Source organism: Caretta caretta, chromosome 10 (assembly GCF_965140235.1).
Source record: "Caretta caretta isolate rCarCar2 chromosome 10, rCarCar1.hap1, whole genome shotgun sequence".
NCBI lineage: Eukaryota > Metazoa > Chordata > Testudines > Cheloniidae > Caretta > Caretta caretta.
Window position 1 is genome coordinate 42,419,966 of NC_134215.1, and position 24,635 is coordinate 42,444,600.

At 40.2% G+C, this 24,635-nt stretch overlaps 1 protein-coding gene across 12 annotated transcripts in view; it reads right to left on the reverse strand.

The window, feature by feature from the left end:
- The window catches only part of NEO1 (neogenin 1), a 517,036-nt gene that overhangs the window by 288,033 nt on the left and 204,368 nt on the right, over positions 1–24,635 (reverse strand). For all 12 annotated transcript variants that reach the window (XM_048866141.2, XM_048866140.2, XM_048866143.2 and 9 more), the window contains exon 2: positions 21,283–21,600. In XM_048866141.2, coding sequence (XP_048722098.1) covers positions 21,283–21,600 — 318 coding nt within the window. The remainder of the gene's footprint in view (positions 1–21,282; positions 21,601–24,635) is intronic.

Sequence of the window (24,635 nt, forward strand, 5' to 3'; positions counted from 1 at the left end):
GAATCAAAATTTGACCTCTCAGCATATAACCTACTTTAGATTTAAAATTTATCTTTTTTTTAAAAAATCCATATTTTGATACTGAAAACTCAAGCAAATATGGTCCAGTAATATTTCTGTTTCACTGAAGAAGCAATCAAGCAATGCACAACTAAGTCTAAAACAAAACAAATATTTGTTTCATTATGTTGATGATGATTTTCATTCCAAATTTTCCAGTTGGAAAATAAAATTAAAATCAACTTTTTCTCTGCTGAAGAGGTTGACAAAAAACATTTTCTGATAGCAATTTTTTTAAACAATTACTTCCTACCAGAGCTCCATCTAAAGGTGCTATCAGATGACAGGAACTAAAATATATTTGAAATCTTTACAAAATACTTTGGAGTTTTGCTGCCCATAGGATCCTTTAGATTTGGGTTCACAGGGTGTGTTACCCAATTTTTGGGGTGATGCCTGTAGTTTTACAATAGACAAGGGTTTTCAGGTTTTTGTTTTTTATTAAAAGGTTTGCAGAAAGCATTCAAAATTTCTGCAAATGCCATAAATTTGCATAATTCACATTTTTTCATGCCCTTAATACTTTCATATATTGGATGACCAGCTATATTTTGCTGGATTTGGTCCTGTGATTTTTACAACCCTTTTCATCCAAATTGTCTCAGCAATAGCCTAATAGAATCAGTCCCTATGCCTGTTGGGCAGAGCAGAGGGAAGGTGATGGGATGAGAAAATGAGGCAAGATTTTTTTTAAAAAAAGAAAAATCCTAGATGTTCAATCAACATTCTCAGGAGTATTTCTTTAATTCCGTCTAACCGCTGCCCTCCGCTTCCCAAGCTAAGCAAGTTCTTCTATTTAAAGGACAATGGGCCAGATTTTAAAGGTATTTAGGCACCTAACTCCCATTGAAATCAATAGAAGATTAGGCTCAATATTTTTACACCAGAAGCTGTGCTTCCCCCAGTCATTCCATCCCTACCTTCCCCTTATTCAAACAACTGAAGTGATTCTTCTCAATTCCCATTCACATACAGTAACTCTTCAGTGAACATCGTCCTGGATAACGTTGTTTCGTTGCTGATCTATTAGAAAACATGCTCGTTTAAAGTTACGCAATGCTCCTTTATAACGTTGTTTGGCAGCCGCCTGCTTTGTCCACTGTTTGCAGGAAGAGCAGCCTGTTGGAACTAGCTGGCGGGGGCTTGGAACTAGGGTGGGCCGGAGCCCCTCCATGAGCTCCCCTAAGTTCCCTGTGTGCGGCAGTTCAGGTGTCCCTACCCCCACTGCCGTGTGCTGCTCCTGCCCTTTGTCTTGGAGCTGCTCCCAGGAGCCTCCTGCTTTCTGTGTAGGGGAAAGAGCGGTGGTGATTTCAGGATATCCCCCTCCTCCTGCTTCTGTATCCCATCTCCAGAGAGTGTGGGGTGGGACCAGACCACTACAGAGCTCAGGACAGAGGGAGCTTGCTGGCAGCAGCTGCTGTCTCAACTTGCTGATCTACTTAAAAAGGCAGTGTACTTAAGAGTGAGGCCAGCATACTTAAAGGAGCAATATGTCTCTTTCTCACATACACACACGCACGCGCACCCCTGGTACCTTGGAAAGTGGAGGGAGTGGTGCGCATCAGTGAGATAGCGTGGGTTCTTCCTCACGTTCAGTTTCCGCAGGGAATGTTTGCAACCACTGCTATGCCTCTGTGTCTCTTCCCTCCATTCGTGCTGCCTTATAGAGCGTGAGGCTACATTAACAACAATGTGTTAACCCTTGAGGGCTCAGTCGAGTGCTAGTTCATCATTTAGCAGCAAGGCATTCCCTGGGAAATATCCCACCTTATGACTCCACCACTTCAACCAAGCGTCACAATGATCATTACTATGTACAGTATTAAATTGTGTGTTTAAAATTGATACTGTGTATGTGTGTATGTATATATGTCTTTTGTCTGGTGAAAAAATTTCCCTGGACCTTAATCCTCCCTCCCCCCCATTTACATTAATTCTTATGGGGAAATTGGATTCGCTTAACATAAAAATGCTTAAAGTAGCATTTTTCAGGAACATAACTATAATGTTAAGCAAGGAGTTACTGTGCAGAAACCAGGCAGGGAAATTTTTGTTCCAGGTGAATGTTCTATAAAAGTAGCAGCATATGAAATTAGGCTTATAATGGTCTCTCTTTTGCAGCCTTAATTGAGCAGTTATTACCAGTGATCACTATAATACAGGACTCTTCCCAAAAACTTAAGTTAGAAGTTAACACATTTCCTAAACATAGTCCCCCTTACATGTTTGAATTAAGTGATCTTCTGAGCTTTGATTTTTTCAATGTACTGCACCAGAGCCAATTCTACAGATTACTCTAGTGGACTGAGTTCTGACAAGTCAAAAGCTGAATTTAATCATGTAACATGCTGTACCTACAGGCATAACAATGAAGAACTACTGAGAGAGAGCCCTTAAAACCAACTTTTCAAACGTACATGTTTTCAAGTATATTAGTTATTTTGCAAGTCCTAATGTATTAAAGCTAAATTTAATAAATAGACTGGGATACTTTTTAACACATTCAACATAAGAATAGCCACTTGAGATGAGTGGTCCATCAGTGGTCCATTTAGTCCAGCACACTGTTTCTAACAGTGGTCACTTACCTGCTGTTAAGAAGGAGGTACAAAAAAAGCCCAGTAATGGCTAGTTATCAAATAACCTGTTAGGAAGTTTCTTCCTAATTCTTGGCATTTAGGTGATGATTTTGTGATGAAGCATAAATATTTATTTTTTATTCTAATGTACTTCTTTATGCTCTCTTTATGTAAAGAGAACAACATAATGGTATGTCCTTTTAAGATTCTTACTAGGTTCTTGGCTTCAGTGATATCTAGCAACACTAAATTCCACATATTAATTATGCATGCCTTAAAATGTATTTTTTTTTACCCATTTCATATTTGTTGCCTTTCAATTTCATTGATTGTCTGGTTTTGTTCCTATTATGAGAAAGGGTAAACAGAGTACCCAATTTACATTTGCTATACCAGTGGCTCTCAACCTTTCCAGACTACTTCACTCCTTTCAGGAGTCTGATTTGTCTTGTGTACCCCAAGTTTCACCCCCAATTAAAAACTACTTGCTAACAAAATCAGCATACTATTACTGAAAAATTACTTTCTCATTTTTGCCACATAATGATTAAATATATCAACAGGAATATAAATATTGTACTTACATTTCAGTGTATAGTACACAGAGCAGTATAAACAACTGTTTCTCTGTATGAATTTAAAAACACCAAAATACAGGCTCAAATTAAATGTATATCCCTCCCTCCCCCACACCCTCAAAAAAAAGGAATAGGACCAAAAACATGCCACATGCTTTCTGCTTGGAACTGGATTTCTCTCACTCCCTAGACCAGGACTAATCCCAGTGTTTACTGTATCTTTGAGTATTTGTGAAACCAGTTTAAGAATAAATGCACACTTTTAAAGACCGATAGGCTGTTCTAATAAACAGGTTGTTTTGGTTTTGAAGTGAACTCAAATGGAAAATTTGCTGTGAATAATTCCTATACTACAGAGTACTGTGCTAATGAAAACATATAATGTTGGTTGAGTGAGCTCAGATGTTGTATAGCTGGAGGTTGAATTTCATAAATCTGGCATTTCTGCTTGTCTGTAATGTATCAGGTCACTCACTCCAGATGTTGGCATTCCTGTTTTTCCGAAATCAAAAAGGGTTAGCTTTCTGGGTAATCTCAGTTTACTGGAAGTGACAGGCAGAGACTAGGGTCCAGCTCTGCAATATGACTTTGTTCCCTTTTCTCCCCCCACCCCACCATGGAATACTAGAGCACGAGTACGATATCAGGAAACTTGAAACTTTCATGACCTCAAGAGAATTAAAGTAATTAAATTAGCTCTTCTCCCCCCTCTAGTTTAAAGGCACAGGGAGCTTTAATCTGAAATGCAATATTTTGTTTTTCATATTTACTTGCAAATATGTTGCATAAAAAAGGACTCCTGACCTTCATATCTGCAAATCAGAGCTAGCCAGTTTATTTCATATAAAGTATGTTTAAGCTAGACTTCAATAAGGCCTTTTACATGGAAACTTTACCCCAAGGGTCGAACAGTCTTCTCCTTATTTTCTTTATTCAGTGAGCTTTTTATAATGCTGCAAAGAACTTCCTGCTCTTTCTGATTTGATTTTGCCTTTGAATTCTAAAATGACAGTCTGAGGATGTGTCTACACTTAAAGTGCTACAGGGGCATAGAGGGGTTCTCCGGTTGGCATAGGTAACCTACCTTCCCAAGAATTCTTCCTTCAACCTAGCACTGTCTACACTGGGGGTTGGTTTGGCATAGTTACATCTCTCAGGAGTGTGGATATTTCACTCCCTGAGAGACATAGAATATCACGGTTGGAAGGGACCTCAGGAGGTCATCTAATCCAACCCCCTGCTCAAAGCAGGACCAAGCCCCAACAAAATCATCCCAGCCAGGGCTTTGTCAAGCCTGACCTTAAAAACTTCTAAGGAAGGAGATTCCACCACCTCCCTAGGTAACGCATTCCAGTGTTTCACCACCCTCTTAGTGAAAAAGTTTTTCCTAATATCCAACCTAAACCTCCCCCACTGCAACTTGAGACCATTACTCCTTGTTCTGTCATCAGCTACCACGGAGAACAGTCTAGATCCATCCTCTTTGGAAGCCCCTTTCAGGTAGTTGAAAGTAGCTATCAAATCCCCCCTCATTCTTCTCTTCTACAGACTAAACAATCCCATAGCTGTGCCTATGTGAGTTCCCAGTGTAGACCAGCCCTTAGGCTTTTAGACACTTAGATGAGGTGTACTTAATGTGTGTTAAACTCCTCAAAGTAAATGGCATGTTGGTGAAATATTTTTTGCAACATTACATTTTGATAAATAAAGTATCTGTTTTTTCATTCATGTCTTAACCAAATATTATCTTAGGTAAAAAATACATCCCATTCTTGATACATTACTTTTTACTATTGGAAGATTGGAAAGGTTGAACAGGGTAGATTTTAGGAATGCAGTTTATACAATTTCTGTAAGCCATCAGTAGAAACTGAGAAACAATTTAGACAATTTCAGGGTAATAAAAATGTTCTAGTTCACATCTATCATTCTAGATTCTCCCAAGCTGCATTTACTTCTTTTCATGTGAGATGGCAAACAAGAACACATTGCTACTTTGACTTAGTCCCGAATTTGGACAGCTAATCTTGTATATTTAATCATGGGCCAAAATGAAAATTCTCTGTGAAGTTTGGCATATTTTCTTTTTATGCTTTTTTAAAATATTGTCGCGCTCTTGCACAGGAGCTTTGTTTGGAGACAAGGACAAAGATTTTCAAGCGAATAGTGATTTTTAGATGCCTCAATTTTGGTGTGTCCAACTTGAGAGACCTTAAAGGGGCCTGATTTTGAGACAGTGTGGAGCCCTCATGCACACTGCCAATGCCATGGGTAAGATTTTTGTGCTGTGCCTCTTGGGTGGCTGTCTGACACTCTGCATCTTTTTCATGGGACATTAGAGATATGGTAAAATCCTGACCCTATTGAAAATGAGAGTTTTGCCATTTACTTTAATGGAGCCAGGATTTCACCCTTGATGTACTAACTTCAGTAGAGGCAGCAGAATTCTGGAAGCCATTACTTTTTAAATATATCATCACCTGTAACGCCATCAATTTATTTCCTCCCTCGTTGTTATACTTCTCTCTTTTATTTGCCTGACTGCAGCCTCTTGTGGCACACCTTTTAGGAATGGACATCTTTGTCTGAGCCCTTTTGGCCATGACACATAACTGGAATGTTAAGGGTCCATCTGTTCTTTACCCTGGTCTACCTTTCCTTAGTTTGTGAGGTATTATCCTCTTTGGGAAGGTTTATGGGAAATTACCTGAGTAAAAATCCATGATTAAAAAAACTGTTCGAAATAAAGTCTGTTAAAAATAGAGAGAGAGTTTAAAATAAGTTGTGCATAACATACCTAATCTGAAAATTTAGCAAAGCTCAGCTGGATAGGCTCACTATAACAAGTTAAAATAGAAAGAAAAGAAATCGCTTACATTCCTTGAAATGAATGTCTATTCTTTGACCCTCTTTGGAAAGAGCAGCCTCAGTTTCCCTCTCCTTTCTGTGTCTGAGATTTCTCTCTCTTATTCTTCCAGGACCTGTTTTTTCAAGATTTCCAGCCCATTTATCATGGGTGTTTCTAAAGTTCATCATTATCCCTAGCACCTCTTACAAAAGTTGTTTTGGTTTGTTATCATACCAGACAACTCCTCACACAGTCCTTAGTGGATAGCTCTACAATTTTCTGCAACTGTATCAGTCCTCCGAGGCCCAGGGTCAAGATCTATTGTGCAAAAGGTCTGTAAGGATTGTTAATTAACCTAATTTCAAATGGTTAATTTACTGACCAAGCAGACAGATTCTCACCTCTGTCAGCCTCAGATAGTCAGCCTCTGTCTACATCTTAAAATGTAGCTTATAAGCTTCCATAATTCAATTTTAACATACTAACTTACTCCATATTAAATATCACTTGATTGATACCACCATATTCTCTTATAGGCACATTCCTGCCCATGACAGAGTGAGGGTTGTGGGCACTGCTATTTAAAGCTTGTTGGTGTAAATTATAGAATGGACAGGAACAGATAGGAAGACTTCTTTCCCTACATCTGTTAATTACTTCCATAGGAGAATCTGTTACACTCCCATGCCAATTTTCTATTTCACCAATAATTAAACTTACTTCAATAACAGGTCATCTTAATCTCTAGAAAATATACACTTCTGTGTGTGTGTTTAATGCTATGGAATATTCCAATCTGAAAAGCCTTTCAAGAGGAAACAACTTTGAACATATAGCGTTTGGTTCTGTTTCCTATGAGAGTAACACCTGTAGGAAAAAACTGCTTGATACAGATTCTCAAATGGACAGTAGCAGATACTTAATTTACATGTAAATAATAATCTCCCTTTTTGAGTGGAATATTTTGTATGAGATGAAGGTCATTCTAGCCATTTTAATCCTATACATTTAAGTAGCACTAGAGCTTTAGAAATTATAGTTACCCATTGAGACCATTTATTTATTTTTAAAATTAGGCAACTAATTACATTCCATTAGAAAAATGATTAGTTTCTGCTTCAGAAGGATATAAATTTACTATCTAGCAGAGATTGTAGGCCTTTATCAGTAATTAGCAGCTTACTAGCTAGCAAAGTCTCCTTGTTGATATTGACTAATGGGCAGAGTTATCTTTATTTACATAACTGCACTTTATGAAATGCATGTGCCTTCTGAGTGCATATTGATAAAAGAGCACCTTGCAATATAAATTCATACCTTGGCCTTTCCAGGAATGAATGATTTGGTTCAGAAATGCAAAAGTGAGAGCAGTATTCTGTGAGGCACCTTAAATTTTACAGAAGTAATTTTATACCAATTTTTTTAAAAAAAAACCTCCGGAGTTATAGTAGAGTTTGTAGGTAGTCAATAAGTAGTTTCGGATTTTGGTATGGTGGTTGAGAGGTACTCTCAAAATCTCTCTTCCTTCCATGAATGTTGACACCCATTAAAAATAACAATTGGATAAAACAAACATTTATTTTGGCTTTCAGTGTGTTGACTTTTCACCCAGAAGGGTGTCTTTCTTCTGATTTTCCTATTTGTAAGTCAGCATGAACAAATCTTTTTGTAACGGATGCAAATGATTTCTTATAGGCTGCATTACAAATGGTCCAAATATATTGCCCATATTCCTAACTAAACTGTGTGTTAGGTTGTGGGATGAAATGAAAGGATATTTTAGTATCAGCAACAACAAGTGCAACTGATGGCCTTTACAATGGCATTATTCAGATTTCTTAAATGAACCAATCCATTGATGCATTTTGAAAAATATAAAGGGTCTGTTATTGTCCCTGGTGTCCAAATTTAAGATGCCACTTAAGCTATGAAGGATAAGAAGTGTCAACCGGGGTACATGTAGGAAGTACGCAGAGGTCTTCCGGTGGGTACATCAACTCATCTAGATATTTGCCTATTTGTAAAACAGGCTACATAAAAGCACTAGCAAAGTCAGTTCAAACTAAAATGTCATACAGACAATTTTCATTAGTACAGTACTCTGTAGTATAGGAATTATTCACAGCAAATTTTCCATTTGATTTCACTTCAAAACCAAAACATACCTTTATATTAGAATAGCCTATCAGTCTTTAAAAGCGTGCATTTATTCTTAAACTGGTTTTACAAATACTCAAATATACAATAGACACTGGGATTAGTCCTGGTCTAGGGAGTGAGAGAAATCAAGTTCCAAGCAGAAAGCACGTGGCATATTTTTGGTCCTCTTACTTTTTTTGAGGGAGGGAGGAGTATACATTTAATTTGAACCTCTATTATGGTGTTTTTAAATTTTCCATGCAATTTGCACACATCACACTTCTGACTGTTCCTTTTAATTTCCACTTAACTAGCTTCCTCATTTTTGTACAGTTCCCCTTTTTGAAGCTAAATGCTACTGTGGTGGGCTTCTTTGGTATTGCCCCCCCACACCCCCAAAAGGATGTTAAATTGAATTACATTATGATCAATACTACCAAAAGGCTCAGCTACACTCACCTCTTGGACCAGATCCTGTGTTCCATTTAGCAATTGCCTCTCACCTTGTGGGTTCCAAGACTAGCTGCTTCAAGAAGCAGTCATTAATAGTGTCTACAAATGTTATCTCTGAATCCCGTCCAGAGGTGACAAGAACCCAGTCAATATGGGGATAGGCTTGCACCAAATGCACAAACAGGCCATCTATCCACAAGGCATGCTGCACTGAGTGCTATAAACCATTGGTCCTCAACCTTTTCTTTAACCCAGGGACCCCTAAACTTAAATACACAAACCTGCAGACCCCCAACCAGAGATGGTGTGTGGCGGGAGGCACTCCCTTCCCAAGCACCCCCGCCCAGGGCTGAAGCCGATCCTTGGCAGACCCCCTGAAATCTAATCCAAGGGCGGGCTGCAAACCCCCAGTTGAGAACCAGTGCAATAAACTGCTGGACTTCTGCCTGCATTATTTGTACTCTTTCAGGGATGTATGTTTGTTCCTTTTTTGTTTGCTTGCTTTTGGGGGGAGGTGAGGGATATTTATTGCCGTAAGTTCAGAGAATGTTAAGTGTGTGTCTGGTTCTCACGTTCCCTCTCTAAACTCCCTCACAAAACTCCCATTTGCTGCTCCTGGTTGCTCGCTCCTCTGGTAGCTTAGGAGCTGTCTTTTTAAACCCCTGCTCTCCCTGAGTGGCAATATGCCTACTCCCATACCCCCCCCAAAATTCTACACAAGGTTGTATTTGAATTTACAGTGCCCAGGTGTGCTCAGGTTCAACAGCCATAATACATCGCCTTGAGCCACACGGCTTCTATGAGTCATGACTGGCTAGCAAACCTTTTGGGCACTTTGTCGGCACATGCACAGTGAAATCCATTTGGCACATGCCAATCTAGAGCTAAATTCTCTCAAATAATGTTTTCAATGTTTTCCCCCCAAAGGACAAATGAGAATGTCATGCATTAGCTGGGGTAAATGTTGAGAGATTGAGACCATTTTGGGCATGATCAAAACCATGGTTCGATCCCTAGGTCTGTGCAAAAAACATTGATAGACTCCAGCAAACTTAAGAAAAGATGGGGGTTTCTTTGGGATGCAGTGGGGGCTGTATCTCAGGAACCCGTGGATCAAATGACCCCCAGATTTAGATCACTAACCTACTTTCGTGAGATACACCAAATTTCAAAGCAATCAGTGTAAACATGTGGATTTTACAGCACGTGGAGACATCAACCTTTAAGCACAAAGGCATTCTTAACTTTAACAATAGCAGAACTAGAGCTCTACTATAATAGAACTTTTTTCCATCTACATCTTCTGATATTGTGATAAAGAACTGAAAGCCCTTTATCTACACTAGCCTTTTCCCTAGGCTTTCCCACACTTGCTGCCACTAGTTCAGATCCACCATAACAACCATGGGAGCTGTAAAGAAGATGAGGGATGCACTTATGTTCTGAGCACTGTCATCTGGACTTTCTCTGAACTCTTGTTTAACATCCCGGGGCTTGACCAAACAGGGAGGGCATAAATGTAATGATTTTTTAAAAATGTAACAAAAATCATTTTTTTTAAATCTATTTTATTTAAACTGATTTTATATTTACATGTTGCTGGCTCTTAGTTTTCTTCCCATTTTATTGCTAAAGTGGATAGTTTGTATTTGATGTTTTCATTTCCTAATTGTTGGTAGAATTTTTAGGTTTTACATAGAGATTTTTTCTACTAAATCGCACACTTAAAATGTTCATCTGCACAGTAAAAAATAATTCTAGAGTCTCATTAACATCCTTAATTGAACAACACAAATTAATAAGCAAATAGCCCAGGCTATATTTGCAACCATCACCACCTATTAATATACTGAACTTCTACAAGTTAAGAAGCTAAAATGTTTTAACAAGACTATACTCATCTCTCAGGGTTTGCAGTTCTGAAGTCAACAGGGCTTGTTCTCCTAAGTCAATTAGGTGCCTAAATATGGACACACATCCATATAAATATCTATTTTTGTAAATGTTGGCTGTTTATAAATTAGTTCACACTAGATTTGTTAACACACTGAAAGTCTAAGTAACTGTAGGTGCCTAGAATGTGGAAGCAATTTAGTTTTGAAGTGACAAATTTTATGCCACTAAGAGAAAAGTTAATTTTTAGCACTTGCTGCTGCAAAAACTTACAGACATGCTTAACTTTAAGCACAAACAGCCCCACTGAAGTCAATGAGACGTTTCATGTGACCTGCTAAGCGCTAGTGAGATAGGAGCCTTAATTGTCAGTATTTTGTCTGCTGCCTATTACAGTGTTATAGTGGCATTTTAAAAATAAAGAATGGCATTTCTAGATTAGATCATTTTAAATTTTATCTGAAGCTGCAGCAGCACACATTTTCACATTAGTTTTACAAAGCTTCAACCTGATATAAATCAATGATTGGAAAAAAGTCAAGTTATTTAAATTATGTAAACACTCCACCCCATAAGTGTCTTTTCTTCCCCTTGATGATAATACCACCTGATAACTTCCACTCCATATTTGCAAATTGCATGAGTAACCAGTTTAAAAAAAAAAACATGGAGGAAAAGATCTTCTAATCAACTCATACAGGTCATGAAGACCTTGGTCCAACATCTTGTAAATAAAAATATTTAGCATTAGAATGGAAGATTTAAAGTAACAAATCATTTGGAATCTTTTCCACCTAGAAAACTGTACCCATTTAGTACTCCAACTGACTGCATGCAACTTGAGAGGTTGGGTCTTCAACAGCATGGTATCACCAAGCAGTGAGCTGTAGCTCACGAAAGCTCATGCTCAAATAAATTGGTTAGTCTCTAAGGTGCCACAAGTACTCCTTTTCTTCTTGCTACTTGGAAAAGTTTCCAAAACCAGAATGTACAGAATAATTTGCAGGACATGGTTTGCTTAGTGCAGTGGTTCCCAATCTTTTTCAATTGTGCCCCCACAACCGGTTCACTCCCCCCCCCCCCCAAGCCATGTTCTGGGGGCGGAGGTGTGAATGGGGCAGGATGGGGGAGGGGGAGCCACACTCAGAGCAAGACGAGGAAGCCACTGGTATCTCTCTCACCAGAGCCGTCCCTGAGTGCTCCTCAAGGCGAGCAGCAGCTGCTGCTGTTCCTACTCGGGGCGCCAGCTTTCTAACTGTTGAAAACTGGACACCCTGCTCCGCAAGGCCCAACCCTTTGTCCTGCCTCTTCCCCAGACCCCACCCACTGCTCACTCCTGCTCCTGTTGCTCACTCCTCACGTCCCAGGATTCACTTGCCACCTGCAGAGCTGGGCTGGGAAGAGTGGAAGCGGAGCCTGCCTGCCCGCCCAATCGGGGCATGGCAGGAGGGGCCAGTCCCCAGAGCAAGGTGTCAGGATGGGGAAATCGGGTCACAGTGGGACATACGGGGGGTGGACAGGATACACACACCAACCTCTCTGCCTAAGAGGCTTGACCTGGCCAGGAACCAGCCAGCCACTTCTCTCTGTAAGCAGCTGAGCAGAGAGCAGCTCCTCCAGGCTCCAGCTGCTGTGCTTCCCACCCTGCAGTGGCAGAGGCCGGTTACTGCATGTAACCGGACTTTTAGTGTCTGGTCAGCACTGCTTACTGGACTTTCCGGTCAAAAACCGGACACCTGGCAACCCTACTTCCCATCCCCCAGTGATGGACGAGACTGGTTATTGCGTGTTACCACATTTAGCGCCCGGGCGGCTGGGACGGAGGCCGGAGCAGAACTGGGGGCAGAGTTTAGCTGGGTGGCACTCCCTCCCCGCCCCCCAGACATTCCTCTGCGCCCTCCTAGGGAGGCATGCCCCACAGTTTGGAGACCACTGGTTTAGTGCATGGGACTCTGCCTCATTTTTCTTCACCTGGCAGTAAAGAAGCTTTGGGGAGGTTTATCGTCAGTCTTCCAAAAAAGCCTGAACCGTTGTTACCCTGTGGGGGGGGATCAAGTCTCAGAACTAGGGGCCATTACCCACTGTGGCAGAGCTCCGACCTTGTCTCAGTGGGTCCCGTGCTTCCTGGCAGATTACGCTAGCCTCAGAGGCTCACTGTGACCCTCTCCATAGCCCTTCTCCCTCTAGAGGCAAGGGTCACAGCCTACTGAGCCATTTTCAACATATTTCAGCAAGGAGGTTGGTGAGCCAACTCCCACCATCTCTGTTGTCCCTACGGGCTTATTCCAGAATAGTTTAGCCTCCTGTCCTGACAAGGGCCTGTCTTCCCCTCCCAGGAGGTGTTTCTGTAGTGGCAAGTTGCCGGGAACCCGGGCCCACCCTCTACTCCGGGTTCCAGCCCAGGGACCATAAATGCAGCAGCTGTTGGCAGCCGACCTTTCACTACCAGAATTGCTACATTTCCCTGGGCCACTTCCCCACAGCTCTCCCGCTTCTCTCTCTCAATGCCTTCTTCACCCTTTCCTTAGGGCTCCCTTTCCAGTGACTTGAGGCTGTCTTCATTACCCAGCCCTTCAGCCACACTTCCTCTCCTTGGCTCCCTTCGGCCTGACTGGAGTGAGCCTTTTATAGTATCAGAAGTGCCTTAATTAGAGTCAGATGTTCACATTAGCTTAACAGACTCACCTGACACTCTGCAGGTTAATTGGAGTCAGGTGTTCTCATTGGCCTAACAGCTTCAACTGACTCTTTGCAGGCCAACTGGAGTCATGTGTTCACCCTAGCCTGGAGCAGCCCCTGCTCTGGTCAGTCAGGGAACAGAAAACTGCTTATCCAGTGGCCAGTATATCTACCTTCTACTACTCAGCTGTACCCAACTGGCCTGGGTCTATCACACCACACATTTTGGATTTTAACTCATTACCAAATCAATACACACCAGGAGGTGTTTGACAGCACAGGCCTTTGGAAGGACCCTCTCCATGGCAAACTTTTAATTTTTTTGGTCTAATCAAAATTAATTCAGCTTTTTTTTTTTATTTATGCTTAGTTAATTTCTGATTTTTTCCAACTTAACAAGGTTATCAAAGTATGAAAATGGAAGTGTGCGCTTTAGCAGCGATGAAACTTTCTCAGTCTTGAAAGTACACTTCAAGAGAGCTGTTCTGCATAGGCCTCTATTTTTGCCCTGGTGCAGACTTCCAGCCCAAACATCCAAGATTAGGGGATGGAGTGCTAAACTGCTCCTGAATGATTTGAAAGAAGTCAGTGAGATTCTTCAATATATTAAACCAGTACCTCTTAAGTATACACACTTTGAAGCGCACACGATTTTTTTATTTCAGTTAAAGAAATATGCACTTATTGTGCAAGAAATATACCAGTACCTCCTCAAAATGTACCCATGTTTTCTCTCTCCTTTACAAAAACCTAAAAAACTATATTCATGCAAAACGAAGGTTGCACAGTTAAAGTTAGAGAATCAGGAAAGGCACAATTTAAAGTTTGTACAACAATAACTTAGCTGTTTTCCACACATGTATATTTTACTTTCCTATTTTCTATGTTCAATGTATAATAATGTACTACTGAGAGAAATATATATCATGAAAGACACCACAAAAATACAGACTGTGCAGTGTGGCTGAGTACGTTATTGCAAGAAACTTAGCTTTTGCATCTTTAAATTATGCAACCCAACACTGCATTTCTGCACCTCATCTTGTTTGCTTTGTCTCTACTTGCGACCCAGCGTAACCAGATGGCTTACCTAAATCTTACATAGAAAGAATAAATAGAAATACTTGAAGTTCACCTGAAAGTGAATTAAAGACTAAGCACCAAATTTATTTTCATATCTGGAACAGGTTCTCTAAAAGCGCACAGTCAAACCCACTGCAAACCTTTCCTGGCACCACATCATCAATTGTTCAGTGCCACAATGACAAGTTTATCGCACTGTGCCAAAAAGGAAGCAAGCAACCAAAAGTCTATTTCCCTAAAATAACACATTCAGTCACAGTCAAAGCAATTTAAAACTCAGAAACTGAGAATTAAATGATATTTTACAAAGCTTTTCTAAGCAAATAGATCTTATCAGCACTGCATATAATATTAATACATGCAAAGCATGAATCAGCAGCAACACCTTACTTTAGTTATTGATATTTTCTATGTTATATAGATGGTATAAGGCCTCTGTTTCTAATGTTGGCATATCATTAAATGTGTGACATTATGATGTAGGGAAAACTTTTAGATTATTTAATAATATTTATAAAATGTATCTGTGATAAATGAAGTCGGAGGGTAGCTTCCTTTTATGGACACCCAGCCAGCCAGCCAGCCATAAAATCCTTCTTGGTGGCTGTTCTCTATTTGCTTTACCTATAAAGGGTTAAAAAGTCTGACTGCATTCATAGGTAAAAGGAAGTGAGTGGGCACCTGACCAAAAGAAGCAATGGGAAGGCTAGAACTTTTTAAAATTGAAACAAGACTCCCCTTTTGTCTGTCTGTTGTTCTCCGGAGAGAGGAGAGACTGAGCAGGAACAGGGCTGAACTATGCTGTAGGAAGCTTTAAACCAGGTATGAAAAATCATCAAATCATACCTAGGAATTGCTTATCTGAAACCCCAGATACATAAGTAAATTAGGGAATGTCTACAAAGATGCAATTAGGGTTATTTATTTCTTATTGGCTTGTGGACTCCTCTGTGCTAACCCCCAAATGCTTTTGTTTCGCTTGTAACCATTAAGCTGAACCTCAAGAAGGTTATTCTTGATGTTTAATTTTTCTAAGTGGGTTTTTTAAAATCTAGCAAAAGCCTAAGTTCCAGATGTATTTTCTTTCTTTTGTTTTTAATAAAATTTACCTTTTTTTAAGAACAGAATTGGGTTTTTGTTTTGTGTTTTTGTATCCTCAGAGGTTTGTGCATATGTTGTTTAATTAGCCGGTGGCAACAGCTGATTTCCTTTGTTTTTGTTTTTTCCTCAGCTCTTCCCCAGAGGGAGGGTGACACGGCTTGAGGGTACCCCACAGGAAGGAATTCCCAAGTGTGCCTTTCTCAGTTGTCAAAAGGGGTTTTTTGCATTTGGGTGGTGGCAGCATCTACCCATCCAAGGTCAGAGAGAATCTGTAACCTTGGAGGTTTAATACAAGTCTGGAGTGGCCAGTATTAAGTTTTAGAATCCTTGCGGGCCCCCAATTCTGCACTTGAAGAGCCAGAGTGGGTAATCAGCCTTGACAGTATCAATTACATTTTACCACTCCTTTCAAAGCCTATATATTCACAGCATATAGCCAGCCTGGCTTTACATGTAGAAGGTTCTGAAAAATACCATTTTCTTTTTAAGTTAAAAACTCAAGCATAGTGTCTGTAGAATGTGTCATATACGGGGCACACAATGTAGTGTAGCATAAGTGTTTTATTGACAATCATTGCACTGCATTACTCACTTGCAGTTTTGCCATTTGTAAGCAATACAAAAAGAAAAGGAGTACTTGTGGCACCTTAGAGACTAACAAATTTATTTGAGCATAAGCTTAAGCATATCTAGTTAGATATGCGTTAGTTTCTGTTTTGTTTAAATGGCTGATAAAATAAGTTGTGCTCAATGGAATGTATATTCCTGTTTTTGTGTCTTTTTGTAACTTAAGGTTTTGCCTAGAGGGATTCTCTATGTTTTGAATCTGATTGCCCTGTAAGGTGTTTACCATCCTGATTTTACAGAGGTGATTCTTTTATTTTTTCTTCAATTAAAATTCTTCTTTTAAGAACCTGATTGCTTTTTCATTGTTCTTAAGATCCAAGGGTTTGGGTCTGTGTTCACCTATGCAAATTGGTGAGGATTTTTATCAAGCTTTCCCCAGGAAAGGGGGTGTAGGGCTTGGGAGGATTCGAGGGGGGAAAAGACGTTTCCAAGTGGGCTCTTTCCCTGTTACATATTTGTTAGACGCTTGGTGGTGGCAGCAATAAAGTCCAGGGGCAAAAGGTAAAATAGTTTGTACCTTGGGGAAGTTTTAACCTAAGCTGGTAAGAATAAGCTTAGGGGGTTTTTCATGCAGGTCCCCACATCTGCACCCTAGAGTTCAGAGTGGGGAAGGAACCTTGACACGAAAGCTTAAATTTGCTCAAATTTGTTAGTCTCTAAGGTGTCACAAGTACTCTTCTTCTTTTTTGCAAATACAGACTAACACGGCTGCTACTCTGAAACCTGTAAGTAATACAGTTATTCCAAACTCATTTCAATAAAAGAATTTATATTACACCTCACTGTTTTTTAAACATATGAAATGCATCCCAGCACAGATGGCAACATAAGATCCTATACATCACATAAGACCAACCTACCCAACTTTAATTATTTGTATTACATGTTTGTGTGGTAAACGTTTGTATTACAATGGCCTCATCCACAGTGGACAGATTTGAGTAGGGAGCCCTTAAAATCTAAATAAACAATATAATCAAAATGTGGGAGAAAGGAAGTATTATTCCCATTTTACAGATGGGGAACTAAGGTACAGGTAAATTAAGCAACTTGCCCAAGGTCACAGGAAATTGTGGCAGCGTCGAAATTGAACTCCAATCTTTTGTGTCCAAGTGCCAATAGTTCAACATCACCACTTCTATCCTTGTTCTCTCAAAGGCTAGGGCCTTATGCAAGATCTCAGCTCCAGACTCAATTTCACTTACCACTAAAAAATGTGTAAGTAATATTTTGTCATATGCATTTCTAACAAATGTTTCCACCCACAATCAATATTCTTCTAAGACATGAATGTGGGTGTGTGGGTTCAAAAAGGTTTGTGTGGTAAATGTTTGTATTACAATGGCCTCATCCAGAGTGGACAGATTTGTTCATGCCAGTGCTTACAAACTTCCTTTCAAGTGTAGCTTTAGGAGTGCAAACAAACAAAAAAATCTGCCTGTGCAGCAGCATTTCTAAGTTTATTACAGGTGATCGTGTCACAGAACCTCCAGCCCTAGACCATGGGAATGTTCAGAACGGTACAAAGGATGAAAAAAGGCCTGGACATTGTAAAAGGTGTTTTGAATTCTCTGTTTCTCACTCTATTAACTTTACATATTCATAATCATTGCACTGAAAATGAACGGACATGCCATACAGTGTAAATGATCTGGTGTAGAACTCAGCAAAATCAAATACCACAACTCAGTGAGAAGAGGCTAGATTATAATTATTTAGATAAAACTGTTGGGATTGCTTTTAATGTCATTTCCAAATAAATAAAATAAATAAATAGGAATATACTTCCCATTTCAGGGATACTCTGTAAGATGGAGAAAAATCAGTTGTTTATTTCCACTGTTACTGGTCTTTCACAATACCACATAATAATGTAATAGAGACAATGTCTGAATGTAAATGGCAACAAACAGCAGCTAAGGGAGATGCTGTAGCATCAGTCAGGATGAATTCATTACCCTGAGCCATTTGTGCGGAGAAGAAAAAATTGTCAGAAAAGCTGGCAAGTAGATCATTAGAGAAACGAAGGAAAATTGCTGCATGGCCAATTTTTTCTCCTTAAATTGCTTCAGCTTCTTTTGCTTTTGTTTTTGAAGTCTGATTTGCTGTTGTGAAGTAATTATAAGCCTCTTTCACGTAGGGTATATAGTTTGCATAAAGCTACATTGTCCATAAAAATAATAGAATCAGACATTCCTGAGGCCTCAGCTATAAATAGGAGCCGACCAAATTCATGTTCCATTGTGGTCAATTTCACGGTCATAGGATTTAAAAAATAATAAATTTCATGATTTTGGGTATTAAAATCTAAAATTTCAGTGTGTTGTAATTATAGGGGTCCGGGGGGGGGGGGGGCTGTTGCGGTACCACTACCCTTACTGCGACTCTGCCTTCAGAGTTGGGCAGCTGGAGAGCGGCAGCTGCTGGCCAGGAGCCCAGCTCTGAAGGCAGAGCCGCCACCAACAGCAGCGCAGAAGGAAGGATGGCATGGTGTGGTATTGCCACCCTTACATCTGCGCTGCTGCCTGCAGAGCTCGGCCCTCAGTCAGCAGCTGCCCTCTCTGGCCGCCCAGCTCTGCAAGCAGCAGCACAGACAAAAGGGTGGCCTGATATGGTATTGCCACCCTTATGACTTATGAGGAGAGGCTGAGGGAGCTGGGATTGTTTAGCCTGCAAAAGAGAAGAATGAGGGGGGATTTGATAGCTGCTTTCAACTACCTGAAAGGGGCTTCCAAAGAGGATGGATCTAGACTGTTCTCAATGGTAGCAGATGACAGAACGAGGAGTAATGGTCTCAAGTTGCAGTGGGGGAGGTTTAGATTGGATATTAGGAAAAACTTTTTCACTAAGAGGGTGGTGAAACACTGGAATGCGTTACCTAGGGAGGTGGTAGAATCTCCTTCCTCAGAGGTTTTTAAGGTCAGGCTTGACAAAGCCCTGGCTGGGATGATTTAACTGGGAATTGGTCCTGCTTCGAGCAGGGGGTTGGACTAGATGACCTTCTGGGGTCCCTTCCAACCCTGATATTCTATGATTCTATGTCTGCGCTGCTGCTGGAGGGATGCCACCTTCAGAGCTGGGTGCCTGGCCACCAGCCGCCACTCTCTGGCCACCCAGCCCTGAAGGCAGCGCAGAAGTAAGGGTGGCAATACCGTGGCTCCCCTAAAATAACCTTGCGGCCAATCCCCTACAACTCCCTTTTGGGACAGGACTACCAATTTGAGAAATGCTGGTCTCCTCTGTAAAATCTGTATAGTTTAGGGTAAAAGCACACAAAAGACCAGTTTTCATGGTCCATGATGCATTTTTCATAGCCATGAATTTGGTAGGGCTCCAGCTATAAACTGAACATGACATATTTAGAGAATACAAACCCTCCCCAACAAGTTCCTTATCTCTGTTCTCTAGTCCCAAAGACACTTTGAAGACAATTAGACATGACCTTAAAGGTGACCACCAAAAGGAAAATAAATGGGATTGTGCTTTTTGTGTTTTCTTTGCATCTGTAAAGAAGGTCTAAAAATCTGGCAGATTATTTCCTTTCAAACACTTCTGTTTCTGCTTATTATCTTTGAAATATCAGAAATACCAAGTTTCATCTTCCCTCGTTTTGCTAGAGGTCCCCTTAGAGACTAAAAAACTTGGGTGAGAGTTCTCTCAGCCCCTAAGTGAAGGGACAGGGATGTTGATTCTTTAACATATATATTTCTTCTCAGTTGTGTTAGCCAGGTACTTAAATTAGCAAGTGACAAAGTACTTGGTCTTTTCTTCCAAAGCATCTCCCTCCAGAGAGGGACAGAGGTTTCAGAGTAACAGCCGTGTTAGTCTGTATTCGCAAAAAGAAAAGGAGTACTTGTGGCACCTTAGAGACTAACCAATTTATTTGAGCATAAGCTTTCGTGAGCTACAGCTCACTTCATCGGATGCACATCTTTCATCTTTCCACAGTATGCATCCGATGAAGTGAGCTATAGCTCACGAAAGCTTATGCTCAAATAAATTGGTTAGTCTCTAAGGTGCCACAAGTACTCCTTTTCTATAGAAGAGAGTGCACTGTGACATTCTATACCTTGGGGGAGTGCCCTGTAACCCCTATATTCCTTATTTATATATAATTGTGATATTCCAGAAAGAAGGCCATGTGAGGTTTCAGGAGAAAGAACAATGACTTTTGGCAAATCATAACCTATCTAAATATGTATATAATTAGTGCACATGAAGTTATGAGATTGTGTTGTATGGTTGCCACTAAAACATAAATTCGGGAATCGGCCAGATATTAGCTCTCTAGGAGACAACAGCAAGGAAAGTAACCAACTCACAGGCGGGTATTGAACAGCTATTGTCCAGCAAGGGAGCTACAATGCAGTGACTCACAGGCACAAGGTGACACCAAGGGAATTGCTCGACCTTGCCTGGGGACTCAGCAATGCCCACCAGACATGCCTGAACTTGTGTTCTCCAAGCACACGGGACTGAGGGTATAAAACAGAACACAAGGGTCCCTATGCTTGGCCATTTCTCCTCCCCCCACCTATCCCGCAAGCAACAAGGACACTCAAAAGACGGAAGACTCCAACAGGGGAGACTGGCCCAGGTTTCAAGGATGAAAGCTGTGTACTATGAACTTCAATATCTAGTGGGGTCAGAAAAACTGCTTAATCTAGATGTTGCCCAAGCTAACAGAGATGAGAATTTAGATTGCGTGCTTATATTTTATTTTATTTTGGTAACCACTCTGACTTTTTACCTGGGACTTATATAATCACTTAAAATCTACCTTTTGTAGTCAATAAAATTGTTTTACTGTTTATCTTTACCAGTGAGTTTGCCTAAAGTGTTTGATAGATCTGCTCACATTTACAAAGGCTGGCAGATATCTACTTTCTATTGATGAAGTGGTAAACCTATTAATAAACTTGCACTGCTCATCTTGAGCAGTGCAAGACGGTATATTCCTGAGGTACAAGGCTGGGAGGTGGGGGGATTCGGCTGGTGCCTTTCTCTGTGATTCATGAATGGTTCTGGGAGCACTCTTACAATCTAGCTGGGTGTGGGGCTCCACATGCAGTTGTGCTGAGCGATAACAGTGCCTGGAGGGTTTTGCTGCTTGTCACTAGCAAAGGATTGTGAGAGACAGCTCAGGCTGGAGAGTAAAGGAGGCACCGCAGTCCCAGGCTGCACCCTGGGGATCCCATCACATGCACATCAACATTATCATGCAGTCAATTGCAGGACTCACCTGCTACTGTAAGCTTTGCTGTTCTGCTTACAATGGTCCCAAGGCTTTCCACAGTTGCCACACATTGATAATATCCTTCGTCAGGTTTATTGTGCTTGGAATGTACCACACCATTTATTAATAAAGATCCATCTGGCAGCAGCTGGCGCCGGTCATCTGACACCAAATTTAGGAAAGTCCCATCTTTCTTCCATTCAATTTTTGGAGAAGGCTCACAGTAAGCTGAACAGTTCAGTATGACAAAAGCCCCTCGAACTGATAACGTGTCCACTGGCTCCACCAGAAAATAAAATGGAGTGAAGGTTCTCACGGTGGACCCTACAAAACATAAGTAAAATCTGGAAATGTTTGTTTACCCTTCCAATAGTTATTACTATAAGGAAACGTTTCTTATGGGGAACATAAAAATATTAGAATATCTAGTGAGCCATACTACTCATAACTCTTACAGCAGTAAATATATTTCTTAATAGTTTGGAAATGTCATTCTTCTGTTCTAGCAAGTTGAAAATTCAAGGTTTCCAGTATTTTCTATTGACAGGAGATATCCTGAGTGGACAACTGTGTTAGGGATTTGAGACGCAACACTGAAATTTTTGTGGGACAAGTGAAATACTTTATGGAAAACCATATTTATTAAAGGTTCAAGGATAATCCCAAAAAAAAAGATACAAAGTCAAAAGTGCTAGCATGACCAACTTGGGATCAAGATAAAAAGAAAGAGGAAGGGCCATCAAGAACAGCTATATGTCCAAGTTACTTTCCACTAAGCCCTATGACAGAACAGGAAAAAATTCAACATACTGACATGCTATAAGAATAACTAAGCTTGGCCTATAAATTAAGCTTTTTTGCCCTCATCCTTCCCAGAATCCTGCAATAACTATTTTAATAGGGGAAGAGGTAGTATTCCACTGGACCAGCAATCATCCCACTTTTGACAAATTTAGTTTTATGAAACTTTAGGATTAAAAAGTTAACCTTTTAACTGCCAAGACATACATCAGGGGCAGTGGAAGCTTCCTAACAGTGGCGGAGCCACCAGCACCGAACCATGCGCCCCCCCCCCCCCCCCCCCGCCATCCCTTCCCCCCCAAGGATCCCCTGCCCCAACCCCGGTTCAGGCACCTGACATACATACTGATTGGTTAACCCTTTCAGCACTCAAAATATGCACCAAAGGCCTATTAATGCCCTGCAGTGCTGTTATTAAACCCAAGTTTACTTTCGTTTCATAGAATCATAGAATATCAGGGTTGGAAGGGACCTCAGGAGGTCATCTAGTCCAACCCCCTGCTCAAAGCAGGACCAAGCCCCAACTAAATCATCCCAGCCAGGGCTTTGTGAAGTCTGACCTTAAAAACTTCTAAGGAAGAAGATTCCACCACCTCCCTAGGTAACCCATTCCAGTGTTTCACCACCCTCCTAGTGAAAAGGGTTTTCCTACTATCCAACCTAACCCTCCCCCACTGCAACTTGAGACCATTACTCCTTGTTCTGTCATCTGCTTCCACTGAGAACAGTCTAGATCCATCCTCTTTGCAACCCCCTTTCAGGTAGTTGAAAGCAGCTATCAAATCCCCCCTTATTCTTCTCTTCCGCAGACTAAACAATCCCAGTTCCCTCAGCCTCTCCTAAGAAGTCATGTGTTCCAGTCCCCTAATCATTTTTGTTGCCCTTCGTTGGACTCTCTCCAATTTCTCCACATCCAACTTGTAGTGTGGGGCCCAAAACTGGACACAGTACTCCAGATGAGGCCTCACCAATGTCCAATAGAGGGGAACGATCACGTCCCTCGATCTGCTGGCAATGCCCCTACATATACATCCCAAAATGTCATTTGCCTTCTTGGCAACAAGGGCACAAGATTCCTGTGGACAGTCAACAAAATTTGGACACTATATCAGAAACTTGTGACAAGATCTGATGTACCGCATGCCAAGGCAAACCCATTCTCACTGCAATAATATACTGGAACACTAATTGTTGTTCAATGACTGGCGCCATTATACAAAGATCAATGTATTGTATTGGCAATAAGTCAAAGCAGGAAAATAAAAGGCGGTAGTAGTTCCTTCTTACCTCATGGGATGTTGTGAGGATAAAATTTTTGCCCGGGCTTGTTTTTAAGAAGTTGTTAACTTTATCTCCTTCGTTAATAAAGCTATTTTTGTCCATAGTTTTTTCTTCTCTTAAAACACCTCTTATTCCTTTTAAGTTCTCTAGCTATAATTAACCATTTTGCCAACCTATCTTTTTGCTGAAACTCTTAATCAATTTGAGTAGTCTTATTTGGTTGACTTCCCACTTTTCTATTGACAATTCACACTGTTTCTTAAAGGGAGACAGTCAATCTGAAATCTAGTTAAATTCAGATTTTGTAGCATCACTTTCTACTTAAAGTGTTTATATTTGGCTGCAAATATAAAAGTTTATCTGCTCTTTTGAAGATAAAGAAATCTTAGTCAATGTGAATTTAATTGCTGATATCTCTCTAAAATAACTTTTAGTAAGTTTTGGTTTTATAACTCTGATGGACTGGAGTTATAAATTACTCTAATAATTCTAAGTTAAATGTTGTGGGCAGCGTGTAACAATTTGCCCAGATGTGTGTCACAGCCAACTCTAAATAGTTAACACATTTTATTTTACTTTAATTCTGTAGAATGTAAAAAAAAATTTAGAACAGAATTAAATGTCTTTTGTCATATAGATTCCAGTTTATTTATATTATTATAAATAATGTGTTTTACAACTTTGATCACTTCATTACTATAAAAAGGTCTAAATAATAAGTTTCAAGATTTATCAAAAGTATTATCTTCCAGATTCAAACTGACATACACCATTTAAAAATGCACTCTCTAACTGAATGAAATATTTCATTAATGGCTAAGTGCTACTTTAGTATATTTATTGGAACAGGATAGTATTGTCTTTCAGGACATTTATTTTATTCCTTGGCCTTTTGTGATATATGGATACCAGTGAGAGCAGTCTGATGTCTTATTTGCAATAGTATGAAATAAAAACATTAAGAAATTATACTTCAAGGGACAAGATAGTCTGCTTTTTTGGTAATTATTTGTAATCCAATTCTGAGTCTAACATATAATGTGGTACCATCGTACAGTTTTTTACTCCTACATTAATTAAAGGGTAAACATGATTACCTTTCCATTTTAAATTATTCTCAAAAAAATTCTATAATTAATATTCATATTCTATTGTATGGGTTTTAATTACTATATTCCTAGTGTAGTCAGCGACATAGAGAGGACTGTGTTTCAGTATCACTTTCTCTTATCATAGCTTCATCATCACCACTTCATCATATCATAGCTTCTACCAGA